General features: G+C 35.1%; 1 protein-coding gene across 11 annotated transcripts in view; it reads left to right on the top strand.

Annotated features, from left to right (window-relative positions):
* LOC306883907 (uncharacterized protein) overlaps positions 1-13646 on the top strand; it is a 101833-nt gene extending 88187 nt beyond the window's left edge. For 9 of the 11 annotated variants that reach the window (XM_079439420.1, XM_079439423.1, XM_079439419.1 and 6 more), the window contains 6 exons: positions 2372-2425; positions 2869-2922; positions 3036-3071; positions 9071-9157; positions 11629-11667; positions 12009-13646. In XM_079439420.1, the coding sequence (XP_079295546.1) occupies positions 2372-2425; positions 2869-2922; positions 3036-3071; positions 9071-9157; positions 11629-11667; positions 12009-12011 (273 nt within the window). In that variant the 3' untranslated portion in view covers positions 12012-13646. Of the gene's footprint in view, positions 1-1336; positions 1373-2371; positions 2426-2868; positions 2923-3035; positions 3072-9070; positions 9158-11628; positions 11668-12008 lie in introns of all 11 variants that reach the window. The other 2 variants (XM_079439422.1, XM_079439416.1) reach the window with 1 other exon arrangement.
* Positions 13647-17088: the final 3442 nt, after the last annotated feature.

The following is a 17088-nucleotide window of genomic DNA, read 5'->3' as shown; positions in this document are numbered from 1 at the left end:
GTGATACCAGTGCATAATTAATTTGATAGTTTTCATACAATCTTGTCAACTGAATCAAGATGTTTTTGTCTTTCCTGAGTGCAGCATTAGTGGAAAAAGCATGTTTTGTGTAAGGTTTGTGCTTTAGCCCCCCCTTAATGCAAATATCAATGTGCTGCAATTTCATGTGTCTTTGTAACTAGGCGTCATGGTTCATGGCTAAGTGTCGTCACATTGCATGAATCAGTGAATATTCGCATTTGGCAATCATATCATGTAATCATCCCGTCACATTGGTTTATACACATTTTAATAGATTACCAACAAGTTCCTGATAGTTGTAGATTACTGTAACTAACGTTCATGTTATTATTACAAAATACTGTATGTGGTTGTTTATTTAATGTTTTCTCTCTGCTCTGTAAATAGCATGCTAAAGGTTTTGTTACTATGAATTTCAGGGGTCTTTTCTTGACTTCCTGACTAGTGTATATCTATGGTGTCAAAGTCATTGATTATCTTATTCTAGTCACATTATCAATGGCACAGTAACTCCTTTACTTTTGTTTTGAATCTGAGATATAGAAATTGAGATATCAAGAAAGTTATGCAATTTGATGTAAATACGAAGTAAAATTTAATTTATTGATTTTTATTGAAAACTAGATTAAAATGCTGCTTAAGAAAATGCAGCATGGATGGGTAATGTTACTTGGTCCATAACCTAGTGAGCTGCCATACTTTTAAAGCATTGTGTTCATTTCTAGCAAAAAGGCTGCTTGTTTTGTTAGCTTAGCAACATGCTATCATCGAATTTAACTTAGCTGCATGCTAAATCAAGTCTCCTGTGCGCGTCTCGTGAGGAGCTCTAGCCTATTTGTGTGGCACGCAAAGTTGCTTTCTATGTATAGCGTTCCAGTTCAGTCACTTGGCTGCGTTTCAGTTAGCATGCTGCCTTAGAAGGCAGCAGGCGGCAATGTAGCTCGCTAGGTTTTGGAACCGAACAACTATTTACAAGTATTATTTTTAGTTTTTGCATCTCTTCTGGAATTTATATGCCACCTGTTGTTATTTTATCACCATCTATAGGATGAATGGACCACTTTAGGTCCTGTTCACTAGAAGTCACACTTGCACTAAGACAATAAGATGCTAAAGTCACGTTATAAGGAGTTACTGCTCGTCTCTCACATCATATCATCTTCAACACGTCACCCCTCCATCAAAACTAGTTTTGTTTTTATGTGGCACACGAGTCACTGCTTCACTCACCTCCCCCCACACTTCTCCCCTCCTCCCCTCCTCTCCTCCACCTCCATCTCTCCTCTCGCTCTGTAACTTTTTACACACTGTCCAGGGGGCTCATGGTTTAGACGGCAGGCCTGGTCCAGTGGTGAGTGGCGCAAGACCCGTTCCCATCATCCACCCCTCTATTTCCATCATCCCTCTCTCGTTTCCCTCTCCGCCTGCTTCTCTCTTTCTGTCTGTCTGCCTCTGCTTGACCTGTTGCTTGCTTGCTTCTGTGTTTTGTGTCTTTTCTGTGTTGTCTAATGGTGAAGGCCTTGTTTAGATCTCTATTGAGGCTGCATCAGCATGAGTATGACTTTGATTTGACTTTGTCCCTAAGCCTGTTTGGCTGTTGCCTCTTGCTGTTTCCAGAGGTACCACACTCGATTGATTCCTCAACCTTTCAACACGCGAGTGAAGAGCATGGCCAAACACTTCTCTCTCTCTCTCTCTCTCTCTCTCTTTCTCTGAAACGCAATTTCTCCTTCTTTGAAAAGTATGCACATCGTGCTCTACAAAAGTGAATAATCCTTTCTCATTTCATGCCGTCGCAGCCCTCTATACCTTTGCAAAAAAAAAAATTCAGACATGCTTGACCTCTGTTGACCTTTCGAAGGCTTAATTCCCTCCAAGCTTCAGAGCTTTTATTTCATTCCATGACAAGCTTTGATCTTGTACTGTCATACCAGGAGAGAGCATGATGGGATGCGGCTGCATGAACAATGATTTCATGGCATACAACTGTACAAATGGCTGCGAAGCAAGGCTCCTGGAAAAGCAAGATGCCTAACAGCCCTTCTGTTGAATCCTCTCCAAGTCATGGGAGGAAAATGGAAGATGGATTTGCTGTTATATTTACTTGTGTGTCTGTTTACTTCCGCTTAGATCAACAAACTTTGGAGTTTTGTGGAATTCCTCTGCAGATTGGTCCTCAGATAGCTCTTTTTAAACATATATAAGGAGTTTAAATAGCTCTTATTCGGCTCAGTAAAGTTTGTTGATCTATTGGTACTCAACTATTATTAGTTTCTCTCCCTCTCTAAACTCTTAACCCACCGCTGTGTCCTCTGTTGAAACTCATGCATGCCGTTTTCTTTGTTCAAAGGGTCTGATAGGACCAGCTGGAGTGCCTGGGCCTGCAGGACCAAAAGGAGAAATGGTTAGTGCTGTAAAAACAAATGTATGAGGCTCCAAAATAATATTTTGTATTATGGAAAATTATCAAAACCTTGATGATGCTGTAGGCATGAATGCAATCATCATGACAACTGACCAAGTGTAATTTGAATCACAATGAATTATATTCAGTGTTGGGGAAAGTTACTTTTAAAAGTAATGCATTACAACTTATGTTACTACCCAACACTGATTTCAATATTGCTTAGGTGATAAATAACTTGATCAATCGTTGAATTAGTAGATGTTTAATGCACATGCAGGATAGTAATGCAACTAGTTGCTCTGTGAGTGTCATCAATATTTCAATGACCTGTTGTCAACTAGTTAAATAAAGTATTCACTGACTGTGTGAGGAGTAAAGTCCAGTGTAATACAGTTTGGTATAATACCAGTATAATGTATAATGTCTTTTATACTTTACAGGGGGAAAAGGGTGATATGGGAGTAGCTGGACCAATTGGGCCTCAAGGCATCCCTGTAAGTGCTGAACCAGAGCACACTTTAACATTTCAAATACTGTAATGTTTCCAAACTAAGTGCATTCAAATGAAAAATGGACAATCGGTAACTTTTATCCCCTATTAATTCAGGGTTTAGTAGGACCACCAGGATTAAAAGGAAACCGGGTAAGATGATAAATGCGTTCTTGATCGTAGTTTGTTTGTAGAACATGTTATTGTGACTTTAAGGGACAATAACATGAGTCCACTTTCTTAAAATAAAGGGATGGACTATATTTCTAAACCAGCATGAATCTGCCAAACTTTTAAGCATTAGCTACTGTCCATTATTTAAAAAAAATGTGGTTATTTAATTTGTTAAATTAAAAATTATGCAATATTAGTTGTAATTTTTATGTTTTTTTTTTAATTAATGAGACAAGCAGAAGCATGCTGGGTATAAGAAATTAGAATGGCTACTGCTTACTGCTAGAAAACGTGTGTACATATACAGTGAGGTCTAAAAGTCTGAAAATAAGACATTTTAAATCTTAAATGCTTAAACCTGAAAAAACTGAAAACCTAAAACCTGAAAAACACAAATGTTATGCCATAAATATTGAGTAAAATTATATTTTTTTGTACAATTTAATTATCATTAGATAGTCATTAATGAAATTATAAAATGTGTGTGATCATGTGACTTTTTGTACAGATTGAAGCATGCCCTTTCATTCTCAAATCATGATGATTACACATAGACAAATTAAATTCAAGTTAAATTGATTAAATTCATTGAATTTATATTTTAAAAAAGTATTACATTTAAAAAAATGCCGCTGTATATGTTCATTGATCATGATTTAAACATTCTTATTTCAGAACAGTATATTTGTTAATCCTTGTATACATATATTTATTAGCAATTATTCTCTTTGTTTTAGCGGTTCTTATTTTGTTAGTATATAGACACATTTAAAGTATGTAGACACATTTAAACTATATATATATTTGCATGATTAACACAAAAACTGACGTATGATATAAATGGCTAAAGTTAAAATGTTCAGCAAAAGAGCTATTATTATAAAAAGCATATGAATAGACCATTGCTTTTCTATGCTTTTCCTATGCTTTCATCCTCCTAGACTGTATGCCTCGATCCTATTAACACTAATTTCCTCAGTTAATGACTGAAAATCTCCCACCTTGAATGTCAGGACATGTCAGTGCTCCTCCCAGCATCGTCCACTGGTGATATAGTAGTAAACAGGATCAAAAAACTCAATCAAGTCTTGGATAATTGTACTCAGTGGAAGGTGCTGTGGAGGACCCTTGGACACGGTGCTGTTTTTACTCTTGTCCTTTCCTTGTCTTCCTCTCTTTTTTTCCACAGGTCTTCCTATCCCCTTTTCCTCCCCCCGCACCCTGGCCTGTGTCCGTGGCTCTTTTTGCTGAGTCGGGCCGGGTCGTCCTCTCTGTCCCCTTCTCACTACCTGGCCTCCTCCTGCTCCTCCTGCATCCTAATGTTGTAGCCTGGGTTAATACTTCTCCTCTTCCTCACCTCCTAGTTTGGTTCATATCCTTCACTGACCTCCCTACCAACCTGCATTCATTTTCTCCCAATTATTCTAATGCACAGAGTTCTTATTGTTCCACGAAAGCCTCATCTGGATCTCTTTTGAAAAGGCACATAACCAAGAAATGTGGGAAAAGGCGTTATGTCAGTGCGGAGCTCATTTTCAGATCCTGATGAGAGTATTTAGAAAAAATAACACTCCAGTCTGGAGCCAAAAGTTCAGAAACATCTTATAGAATCAGTATTTGTCAAACAGGATTAGAAAATGAGCTCCATGTTGATTCATAATGTAATTCCACTTAGATTTTTTTCTTCTTCCTCTGTTAAGTGTTAGAATAACAGTCATGATGAGGGCTGTGCGGAATGTTAGAACTCTGTAGCCTAGCTTGGATAGATCCCACTTTGGAAGACTTATAAAGCTTAAATGTAATAGTTTCCTCCAAAGAACCCTTCAACTTTGCGTGCAGACTTGAGGATAAATCATGAAACACTCTAAAAGCAGATCTGGTTTTAATTAGTAATAAAGCACAGGGATTTTGATTAAACTGTTTTAGTGCCTCTTCATCTTTTGTAAATTAGCCTTTGTAATTATATTTCATTGACTCGAGAGTTCTATATGGAATCAATCACAGATTGTCTATTTTTTGGAGCCAATATTTGATGGCAGGATCAGGGAATAAAAATATAGTGTTCTTTCAGAAGTGATCACCCAATACAATATTTACTCCAAAGGTTTAGATATAGATCTAAAAAATAGCACATTTTAAGTCATCTTTTAAGGCACTTCTAGTTGGAATGACCCTACAATGTGGATGCCAGTGAAACATTTATCACATTTATCTGTTTTTTTTTGTTTAGTTTTTTTAAAGAAATCAATACATCCTTATTCAGCAAGGACACATTAAATAATAATATATATATATATATATAGTAAAGTAACATTTATAATGTTACAAAATATTTCTATTTTGTATTAATATTTCATTCTATTTAATATTAACATTCTATGCATCAAAGCATCCTGAAAAAAAAACATAAATCATTAAGAAATCATATTGATTGATCGATTTCTGAAGGTGTGATCGTGTAACACTGAAGAATGATTCTGACAATTCAGCTTTGCATCACAGGAAAAAATTACATTTTAAAATATATTAAAAAAGAAACAGTTATTTGATATATTTTCACTGTGTTTTAATCAAATTAATCAAGCCTTGAGACAAAACAGACTTCTTTCAAGAACCTTTCTTAAAAAATCTTTCCAACCAAAATCTTTACTGTAGTGTATATGTAATTGAGGCAAATAAATAAATAAATACACAGACTTTAATCTTATTTATTCATTTTTGAACATTCATTACATGTTTAATAAATGTGTTTTGGTATTTTTCCCTCATTTAAACTTTTTCAAATAAAAAAGTGATATTAAAGTGATATTAAATAATAATCATATAATAATAATTGTAATATATAAATTAGGGCTGCCCCCTAATAGTCGACTAACCGTTAGTTGACCAGAAGAAGCTTGGTCGACTAAAATTTTACTAGTCGCTTAGTCGCAGAAAAATTATTATTATTTTTTTTTTAAATCCACATTGGCGAAGCCACGCAGATTGTTAACGGTTGGCAGGGGCGCGGGAAGGTGTTTTATGTAGGGGCGCTGGGGGGGGGGGATTTGAGTAGTCAATTTCTGCGTATAAATATTACGCCAAATAGAAACAGAAAATCGTGCTATAGCCTATGCACTTTCATGAGATTGTGTTAGACATCAATCAGCTATTTTACAAATGGGAATAGGCTACAATGAATTCATAACAATGTTTTACATTCAAGCTTAAAAACCCTTAAAATGTATAGTGAAAAGTTCTTTAAAAGCATCTGGAATGCAGTAAAGTAATTTTAAAGCATTTGCTGCATGGATTAAAGGCCTATCAGTCAGACAACATTGCGTCGCAGCAAATCCTTTAAATTTCAAGGACAAATATTACATACTTTTTTTTAGAATTGAATACAATTATAAAATAAAACACAAATTATAATTGGGCCTGTTTTAGGTTTTCCCTTATTTGTATATTTTAGACGGTGATGGGGAAAAAATGACTTGCCATCTCCTCATTGGACACGCAGAGAGAAATATATGCATTTTAATGGGTTACATAGGCTAATGAAGAGTTTTTGCTTTGCTTTGAATTATTTCGTTTTAAAGTAGTAATTTAAAGCTTTCTATAGATATATCTGCGAGCCAGTTTCGAGTTGCCGAGTTTCCGAGACCGGCAGAAAGCGCATTCTCTGTTTTCCTATTTTATAAAAGCACAATGTTGAGATTGTGAACGCACACAAATAAAAGTAGACCCTTTACATTTCCAAATGATATATTATTCTTACCTTTATGAGCAAAAATCACACGGCGTAATTTAAGTTGTTTTTACTGTAAGATAAAAAGATACAAGTGACCCCGCTGGAGCCTCCGTGTCCTAAACTGTTGGATACGCGTCTAACAGCGCACATTTATATAGGTTAAACATTTAAACTAACTCTGTGATATGCTTCAACTGTTTTATAGGCCTAGCTATCGATTTTATTTTAGTCAAGTCGTGATGATTTGATAAGGCTAAATTAATCAAACATAGGCGATCAACTCTTGGTCGTTGCATAAAAGAAAGAAAAAAAAACATTTAACGAACAAAAACTGCTCCCAATGTTTTTCTAAATTAACTTTATGAAGAAAAAAAAACGAAACATGGCCTAATCACTTTTCAATTACATACAAAACTGAACTATTTTAATAGGTAGCTATAAGCTGTTTCGGGAGAAAGGAAGACTCATATCGCTGAGAACAAAAATAAAAGTTTAAAACATATTTTTTTCCCAGTACATCCATGATATTTCCATGTTCCGCTTTGAAGCCACAACCTACAGATCCCACAACACAAACATAACACTCACAAACATAAGGGCCGCCGGTGGTGGAGCTGGACACGGAGTTGGTGGTAGTCGAATCATTCACGCTCGTCCTTGAAACTTTTATATTTTTAGGGTTTTTGAAAAACTCATAAATTATCTTTTGCGACATGCTCATGCGCTTCGTGTCTAACTGAAATTACGTCCCTCAAGGTAACCTTAGTTACGCGTCGTAATCGGCAACAACAAATCTGATTGGTTAATAATACACATCGTGATTTGATTTGAATTATTGAATAACTCGAAAATCAAACATAATCAAATCTCTTTTCATAGTCAAATCCCAAATATTCAAGTATAAATATACAGTATATAATATATATATATATATATATATATAGCCTATCTATTTTTTTTTATTCACAACAGTTGCCCACAGAAAAAACAGGGGGTGCTGTCCCCGCGCCCCTGACGGTTGGTCTATGTGGTAGGCTAATACAGTACATTGGGCAGGACATCCAAACACTCGCCTATCATTCATCAACCTCAAGTATGGCTTATTATCTGAAATATGCAAGTAGCAGCAACTTTACATGGTTGCTCAATCTAATGTTAACCCAGAGAAATGTGCGCTATCAAGTGTCTGTGCGGAGTGTGTTAGCTGAACAGTAGCGCGCTGACTGCAGTACAGATGGAAGCGCTGCTGCGCTCACTTGCTCTTTAAATACTCCGTCATTTTTGGTCATACAGATAAGAGTAATATACCTTTCGAATCTGTAAAAACTCTACGTTTATTTGTGTGCACTCACAATAGCAACAAAACATTGCGCTTTTGTAAAACAATGAAAGCAAACAGGATGCGCTTTCTGCCGTCTCTGTGAACATGAGCGAGAAACTACAAAACTCAGTGTATGCTTGCCTCACAGACATAAAAATATATAGTTTATATATATAATATATATATAGAGAGAGAGAGAGAGAGAGAGAGAAATGTCTACTTTCAAATAAACCAATTCAAATGGAAAACAAATATTCTCAAATTATGTAATCCATATGAAAATCAGTGTCACCCAGTTCATCTCTTAAACTGAAAACAAAAAAGCACTAGTTTATCAATGAATTATTAAAATGTTAGTGCAGCCTCTATACTATTTTCCCTGACATATTCATAATCGTTACTTCTGCCGGTGTGCCATGGTAAGTTTTATGCTTGCGCTTGAGCACTTATAAGGCAATGTAGGCAATTAAAGTTGCATTAATTGATGATTAATTAATTAATTAATTAATTGATTAATGATTGAAATTATTTATTAATAAACGTGCGATTAGTCGACTAATGCTTCAAATGAACGAATACTAGTCGACCAGAAAAATCTTTAGTCGAGGGCAGCCCTAGTATAAACATTATATTTATTGTGAATAGTGCTATACAAAAAATGTGCATTAAATGAATCAAGCAAATGAAAGTCTGCACACTAACCACACTGGCTGATCTCCTTCTCCTTAACCCCTCCACTTACCCTCCTTAAATGATCCCATTACTTATCATAGCTCCATTCAGAAACACAGCTACTCTCAGAATGTCTTGTAGAGCATCTAAAGTCTCTTACAGTTATTCATAGTGATAGTGCTTTTCTTACTAGTACTGCTATAGTAGACTAGGAGGACTAAAGTCTGACTTTTTTGAATGCACTGTTGTTTGCAGGGGGAGAGGGGCAAGAAAGGCAACAGGGGGGCCAAAGGGGATAAGGGAGACCAAGGAGCCCCGGGATTAGATGCCCCGTGTCCGTTGGTATGTCTTTCGTTCAACGTGCAGCACTAAGGCAAAAGGAGACTTCCCGAAAGCCACGTCTCCTTATGTCTTTGTGTAATAAACACTAACAGAGGCCCAGAAGAGTTCTGGTCGAAGTCTGTGAATTACAACATGTATACAATATAGAGACTCGTATGTAACATTTGTTATATTAGAACTATTATAAATGGGAATTTAAATAGGCACCAGAACTCTCAATGGGATGTTTGCTTTTCAGGAGTAAGACTGACAGGAATATGGTTCTGCTGAACACAGTAGGATGGAGCCACTAGTTCAGTAACTAAATGATGTGAGTCTCCAGCCCTGTGGATGCAGCAGGTCTCTTCCTGTCAGTCTCGGGTTCGGAGTGCTCTGGGCCAATCAGATGCTGGAACAGAGCAGCCAGTATAACTGGACAACAGGATGCTTATATGATTGATTTCATGAACAGGGTTTCCGAGGCTTTAAAGGAGAGAAAGGTGAACCGGGGCAGCCAGGCCTGGATGGGCTAGATGCCCCGTGTCCCGTGGTATGCTGCTGTCTATCCCTTTCCTTTTTCCGCATGCTTCCTGCCTTCCTGAACCAGTAATGCTTTCTAACTGCATAATGCTTCAGCATAGCCCATTTTAAGGAATGGAGAGAGAAAAGTTGCAGAATAGGATGGAAAATTCTTGCATGCATCAGTATTAATATCTATAATTAACTCTATCTATATATTTTAAAGGAATAGTTCACCTAAATATTAAAATTTACTCCTACTTCATCCAAGGTTATCCAAAATGTAGATAAGTTTGTTTTTTCAAGGAAACAGATTTAGATAAATTTAGCATCACATCACTCGCTTAGCAATGGATCCTCTGCAGTGAATGGGTGCCGTCAGAATAAGAGTCCAAACAGCTGATAAAAACACCACGATAATCCACACCACTCCAGTCCATCAGTTAATGTCTTGTGAAGTGAAAAGCTGTGTTTTTTTATTTTATTTCCTTTTTTTTTTTTTTTTTTACTTTAAACCATCGCTTCAGGTTAAAATACAAGTCTATAATCTATAATAATAATTTCTCCATTGAAACAGTTTATCCAATGTTGTCCTCTCAAATCTAAATACACAGACATATTTGTTTAGAACTGTTTTGTAATGTTTTTTCCTTGTAAACGATGCTTGATCTGTGCATATTTCTCTCCTGATTCAGACAAGAGAACTTTTTCACTGGCAAAAGCAATATTATGGATAGAGGACTCATATTGTAGTTAAAAAATTCTTAATGCTGTAAACAAATTTCACTTCATGGACTAGAGTGGTGTGGATTATTGTGATGTTATTGTGATGATCAGCTGTTTGGACTCTCATTCTGACGGCACCCATTCACTGCAGAGGATCCATTGAGCAAGCGATGTAATGTTAAACTTCAACAAATCTGTTTTTATGAGGAAACAAACTCTACATTTGGGATGGCCTGAGGGTACGTAAATTTCCATTTTGGGGTGAACTATTGCCTTAATTTTTAGCCATTTTAAAAATGTTTCAAACCAATTAATCGATTTATATAATAAAATAATAAAAATCTAACAGTTTGTTTTCACATTAGGTTTAACTTTCTAGATTTCTGTTGAATATGGATAAAATATTTAGACTACTTGTAAAACGGGATTGTTGCTACTAAACTAGTTAACTTTTTCAATGTTTAACATGACTGCATGCATTCCAATTTCATTTCACTCATCTTTGTATTCAATTTTCTTGCACTAACCCACATTTTGTCTAAATAATCCTCCACTACATTTCACCACATCTGTTTCAGTCCAGTAAATTGGAGCTCCCTGGGTCACCACAAATATCTGCATGAGAGAAAGTGTTTACTGGGAATACATTGTTGCAAAAAGCAGGCATCTTGACTGGTCATTGTTTTCATGTTTTTTTTTTACCTGATTGAATTGTCAAGAATGAAAACACTTGGAATTGAATTAAATATCCAGGTGCATACTGTAGATGGATAGATAGAACAGTATAATTATTATAAAGTTATCAGTTTAGTTGCCACTATGTATTTATGTTGGTGTGCACGGACAGTCATCTATTGATTGATTGATTGATTGATTGACTGCAGAGGGAAAATGGAAATGTATGTTTCAAAAGAGACTTTTGAAAGGAGTATACACTGTAAAAAAATAGTTGTTTCAACTTAAAATAATTTGTTTCCCTGCTGACTTAAAATGTTTAGTTTATCCAACTAAAATATTCCAGTTGTCCCTTAAATGAACACTGAGTAACTTATAAAGACATTTTTAAAATTGACTAAACTAAACATTTTAAGTCAGCGGGGTAACAAATTATTTTAAGTTGAAACAACTTTTTGGAACTGTTTTTTTTACAGTGTATATACTATATGTGCACTGATACGGTTATGTTTCCCTTCTCAAGACAATAACTAATTCTTACCGTTCTTCACCACTCCTTTTCCTTGTTTTAGGGCGATGATGGTTTGCCAGTACCAGGGTGTTGGAATAAAGTGAGTTCTATTGACTAATCACATTAACATGCCCATACTGTCCTTACCATGATAACTCATGCGCTGAATTTGTGATATGGAGGTATAGATTTAAAGTGAATATATTAACAGTCATCTATAATACATTTAGAATATGTAATCATAATGTAATACAAATTTATTACTCAATATAGAACTAAACATTTTCAGTCTGCTAGAATATGATACTTTATGATCAGTTGTTTAGAATATGAGTTGAGATTTACTGTCGATTCAGCATCTCAGGAATAACTCTATACCTCCATTTGCTCGGAAGGTGTGTGCTTGAAAATAACACAGTCTTTTTGCCTCTTGTTTTGCAGTGACGTTAATTCCTGAGTGCCATTTGTGATTGTAAATAGAATATTTATTTTTGTACTTTTTTTTTGCCATTGATCTGTTTTATTGATGGAAAATACAGCAAACCATTAAAATACTGGCAGGACTTTTGTACAGATGTTTATTTTTATCACTGGTAATGTTGTTTATGTAATGGACTTTATACTGTACCTATGCATTATGTCAAAATGTTTTTTTGATGGAGGAAGAAATATACTGTGCCAGCATATGCATGATATTTGTGCATTATGTTAACTGATAAGTGCCTATTAACTTATTGTATCATGGTGTTTTAATGTGTTGTGTCGGACCACGCTGCACTGATTAGTGGGGCTGGAGTTACAAATTGGCCTTGTGTGTAAGAGGAAACCCTTTGCTCTGAGATAAACATGTTCACACCACAACTAATGAGCTTACACTGTAACTGCATATGTTTACTGAACATTAAAATGACTTATTTCAAAGTCCATACTAGATGCAGTAGAATTATCAAGTCAGTTGTTTTATGCTAGTTTCAGTGCATAAATTATGAACTATGTTCAACATTATGAACATAGTGAGTTTTCTCCATATTCACCTGCCAAATATATTATTGCGAAAACTGAATTAGTGAATGGCTTTATGTAAAGGAAATAATGACTTAAGTCCACACGCAGTGCTTTGCCTTGATGGGCTTCATGTAAATATGCCTAAACCTTGCCCTTTGAGCAGCTAATCTTTATTCTTATTTCTGGCAATTTAATAGCATAGTCGATAAATGTAATTTACATACTTGGGCAATGAATTTAGTCTTAATTTATCTCGTACATATTGCTGCTCACTTTCAAGCACATATTTGTGTTTATTAATAAGCATCAACACAACCATTCAAAAGTTTGGGTTGTGTGTTTTTTTGTTTTTTCTAAAGATAATAGTACTTTTATTAAGCAAGGATGCATTAAACTGATCAAAAGTGTCACGTTTTGAACTACAAATCAGCAAATTAGTATGATTTCTGAAGGGTCATGTGATCATGAAGATGAGTAATGATGCTGAAAATACAGCTTTGATCCCAAAATTAATTACAGCTTATACAGTAAATTGTAAAAATATTTCACAATAGTACTGTTTTTATTGTATTTTGACTAAATAAATGCAGCCTTGGTGAACATAAGAGGCTCCTTTCAAAAATCTTACAGACTCCAAATTTTCGAATGGTAGTGTACGTCCCATTTCACCTCATCCTTAAGTAAAAATGAAGAATCACACCAACTAGTTAGCAATATAAACATGCCATTTACATCGTATGTTACCCCCCCCGAAAAAAAAATAAACAAAAATTATCAGGGTCATAAAAAGGCCCTTAGGTAAAATAGGTTTGTTTTATTTGTTTCATGTTCATTCAGTGTTGAAGTGGATTGTGTAGGATTGCTGCTGCTTACATTAACAAGCTATTCGGTTTCCATTTTGCCACTTAATATCAAGTTAAGCATGGTTTGTAATCACGTGTCTATAAACATTTTATCTGTCTGTAATACCTCATACTAACATGTGCCTTAATGCTTTTACTCTGCCAAAGTAGTCAAAGAAGCTATGCTGTCAACATGAGATAATAAAAGGCTATAAAAAGCCGAAACATTTCCAAACACGTCTTATTTATTCATATGTTCTCTCTTTGATTTGATATCCTTAAAAGATTCTCATTTTTAACTGTTTGTTTGCATAGCTATGACATGGCGTTAACACAGAGACAGAAAAATTAACACCCTCTGGATGTTTACATGCTGAAGTTGTGCTTGTTATTGTGACGGAAGTGTGAAAGCTGCATCAGTGGGTTTCAGGATTGTGCTATGTTGTGTGAGGCCTTCTCCGTACGTCATTGTTGCAGACGTCCACTACAAATATGTGTTTCTTTTATTAAAAGGGCCAGAATCCGTTCCAGCTTGCCAAGAAGTAATCCTGCAGTGAGATCCACGAGATTCTGGTTCGATTTCCTTCATAAGCAAACAAAAACTTGAAGAGATTTTGGGAGATCTTTGAGTTTGGCCTGCTCTTTGGTGGCTGTTTGAAGGGTTTTTTTCCTGTATAACCATCATGTAGTACATGAAAGGCTCCAGAGGGTGGGAAATGTCAGCAGACAGACACTGACTGACTGGACTACAGAAAAGGCGATAATGCAAGAAGTAGGCCTGTCGTTTCTCCAAGTTTTACACCTTTTTCTTTCTCTTTTATATTGTTCACTATGTGAAAGAAACATTTTAGCACATTTCGTTCCTTGTTGATGACTATGTTAAATAATGTTTGTGATCAGTGGATCCAGCGCAGCTCGTTGAACATGGAGATGTGGTTTGAGTGTTCTTGTGTTTCCAGACAAACCAAAGAAAGACAAAATCTTTGATGATTCCTGATTCAAACTATCACTGCCTTCTGTTGAATGTTGCAGGTAGAATGTAACCTCACACTTCACTCGAACTCGCGTTTAATAATAGTATTTAACATGGATGTGCATAACCGTCCTGCTTTATAGTCTATAGACTAATTGAACAGCTAAAAACAAAGACTATCACTGTAACTTTTTTGAGTACCAACTAAACGTTTCATCACAAAAACAGTTGTCTAAAATTGGGCATTTGATGGTGTTGCAACATGCATGCAACATTTCACTGCTGTAAACATAGATGCCAATGCTGACTCCATCTGTATATTTTGCCAACTCTTTGAAATGCAAATAACTGCAGTTTGTTTGAGTAAATCTACCCGTGCAGAACGGCTGTACTTTTCAGATTGTATTGGGGCAGCTAAAGCAACAAATTTAAACCAGCAGTGACACATTGGGTGTTTAATTTATCATTGGTTCAGCACTTGTTTGAACTTCAGATAAACTATTTGTTTATATTACGTTTTTATGCCTACAACTGAGTAGAGTAAACCTCTTTTTTTGACATGAAAGCTAATTTTGGTTGTTGTTATTACCAGAATCACAGAATATACAGTACTGCTATGGAATGACAGCACCACATCAGCCATAACAGGGAAAATAATCTTTCATTTCTTTTAAAATCGCAACCTTGGATTAAAAAAAAAAAAAAAAAAAGAAAAAAAAATTTGATGTGGTGTCATATGTAGCAGCAGCTATGTTTTTTAACCTATATAATGCAAGCATTCCTTATATTATACTTTGATTGTTTCAGACTAAGATTGGTTGTATATAAACCCACTGTAAATGTAGAGTTTAATTAAATCTTCCGTAATGTCAGTTTTAATAGATTAAGGTGTTATCCAGATAACATGATAATTATTATTTAAATTAAACGAGTTTGCATTCAACTCATTAAAGCCTCCTATTTTCTCATCAGTGTAGGTTATTGTTTTCATGGTAATCTGAATTAAATGCTAAAAAATGAAAGATAATGTTAAAATGTGTTTATTTGAAACTTTGATTATTGGATTATACATTACTGAGAATCTACTTTTATTTGTTTTAAAGACATTAAATTGAATGACACAGTATGTGTAAAAAATGAGCATTTCGTAGTGATACGCTCTTAAAAATAAAGGTTCTTCAGTGGGTTATTGGGGCACAGTTTCACTGTTTAAAGGTCTTGACTATATGATATTCTGGAGATTTAGAAAGCTCTTGATTGATTTCTAGGATCTTTAAATCACAAATCATCAGTGGCATAAATAGTTTTTTAAAGAATTGGCATTAGGCTGTAAGTCATGCTGATTTATGGGTCAAGCTGTAAAGCCCTTCTAACTGTTATCTTTATTTTTAAGTGTGTTGACATCTGTGCATTTACAGACATGCATTATTTAATGCCAGTAGATACAGAATAATTTATATTTGCAACACATTTCAGATTATAATAACTGCCAAAAAGAAGATAAATACTTTTTTATTTGTTATATTCTCAAATTGGTTGCAAGTATCACTCATTCTGGACCTACTCACATAATGCTATATATACAATGCTCAAAACAAAGGATGAATCTGATCTTATGCATTCTATATTATATTAGCATTGGGTGATTTCTTTTTACTTTAGGGCATGTTGTAAAGTGTTTTTCAATTTATTGTACACAAGGCATCATTTCTTTTCTTTTGTTGTTCAGTATAATTTTGCACATTGAAGTGTGTGTGACTTTTTCCATGTTTTGAACAAGAATATAATATTTGTACTGTACATCATGCATTTTCTACACATTTCTCTTTTGACAAATGTGGTCTTGTATTGTCCTTTGTACAGTGTACTCTTCAAATCATGTCACTCCAATATAAATATCCAAATCTGCGACGCAGCATTTAAAGGAATACAGTAGTTCACCCAAAAATGAAAGTTAGCTGAAATTACCAAGATGTAGACGAGTTTGTTACTTCATCATAACAGATCTGTAGAATTTAGTATTACATCACTTGCTCATCAATGGATCCTCTGCAGTGAATGGGTGCCGTCAGAATGAGAGTCCAAACAGCTGATACAAACATCACAATAATCCACAAGACTCCAGTTCATCAATTAACATCCTGTAAAGAGAAAAGCTGCGTGTTTGTAACAAACAAATACACCATTGAGACTTTTTTACTTAAAACAGCTGATTCTAGCTAAAATATGACACTCTAATAATTAATTCATAATTATTGCTTGTGATGTTTTTATCATCTTTTTGGACTCTCATTCTGACGGCACCCATTCACTGCAGAGGATCCATTGCTGGGCAAGTGATGTAATGCTAAATTTCTCCAAATCTGTTCTGATGAAGAAACAAACTCTACATCTTGGATGGCCTAAGGCTGAGTACATTTTTAGAAAACTTTCATTTTTGGGTGAACTACTCCTTTAAATATCACCTCTCCAGATAATATTTTGATCCAGCTTTTTTCTTTTGTAAGATTTATGTAATGTATATATATTTGTTTGAATAGTCAGTTATTTCCTATATTATAAATTGACTTTTAATGAGGAGTACACTTTCAAAACAGCTGTCAAGCTGAGCTAGGAAAATTAACCAAACTTGTTTTTGATGCCAGTTTATTCTTGGATCATTCTGATCTCTGCATCACACACTGCCATATGTGAGCACTGC

The sequence above is a fragment of the Barbus barbus genome (assembly GCF_936440315.1).
Source record: "Barbus barbus genome assembly, chromosome: 18".
Lineage (NCBI taxonomy): Eukaryota > Metazoa > Chordata > Actinopteri > Cypriniformes > Cyprinidae > Barbus > Barbus barbus.
Note: the sequence above shows the minus strand (reverse complement) of the source record. Positions and strands in the feature narration are given on the sequence as shown.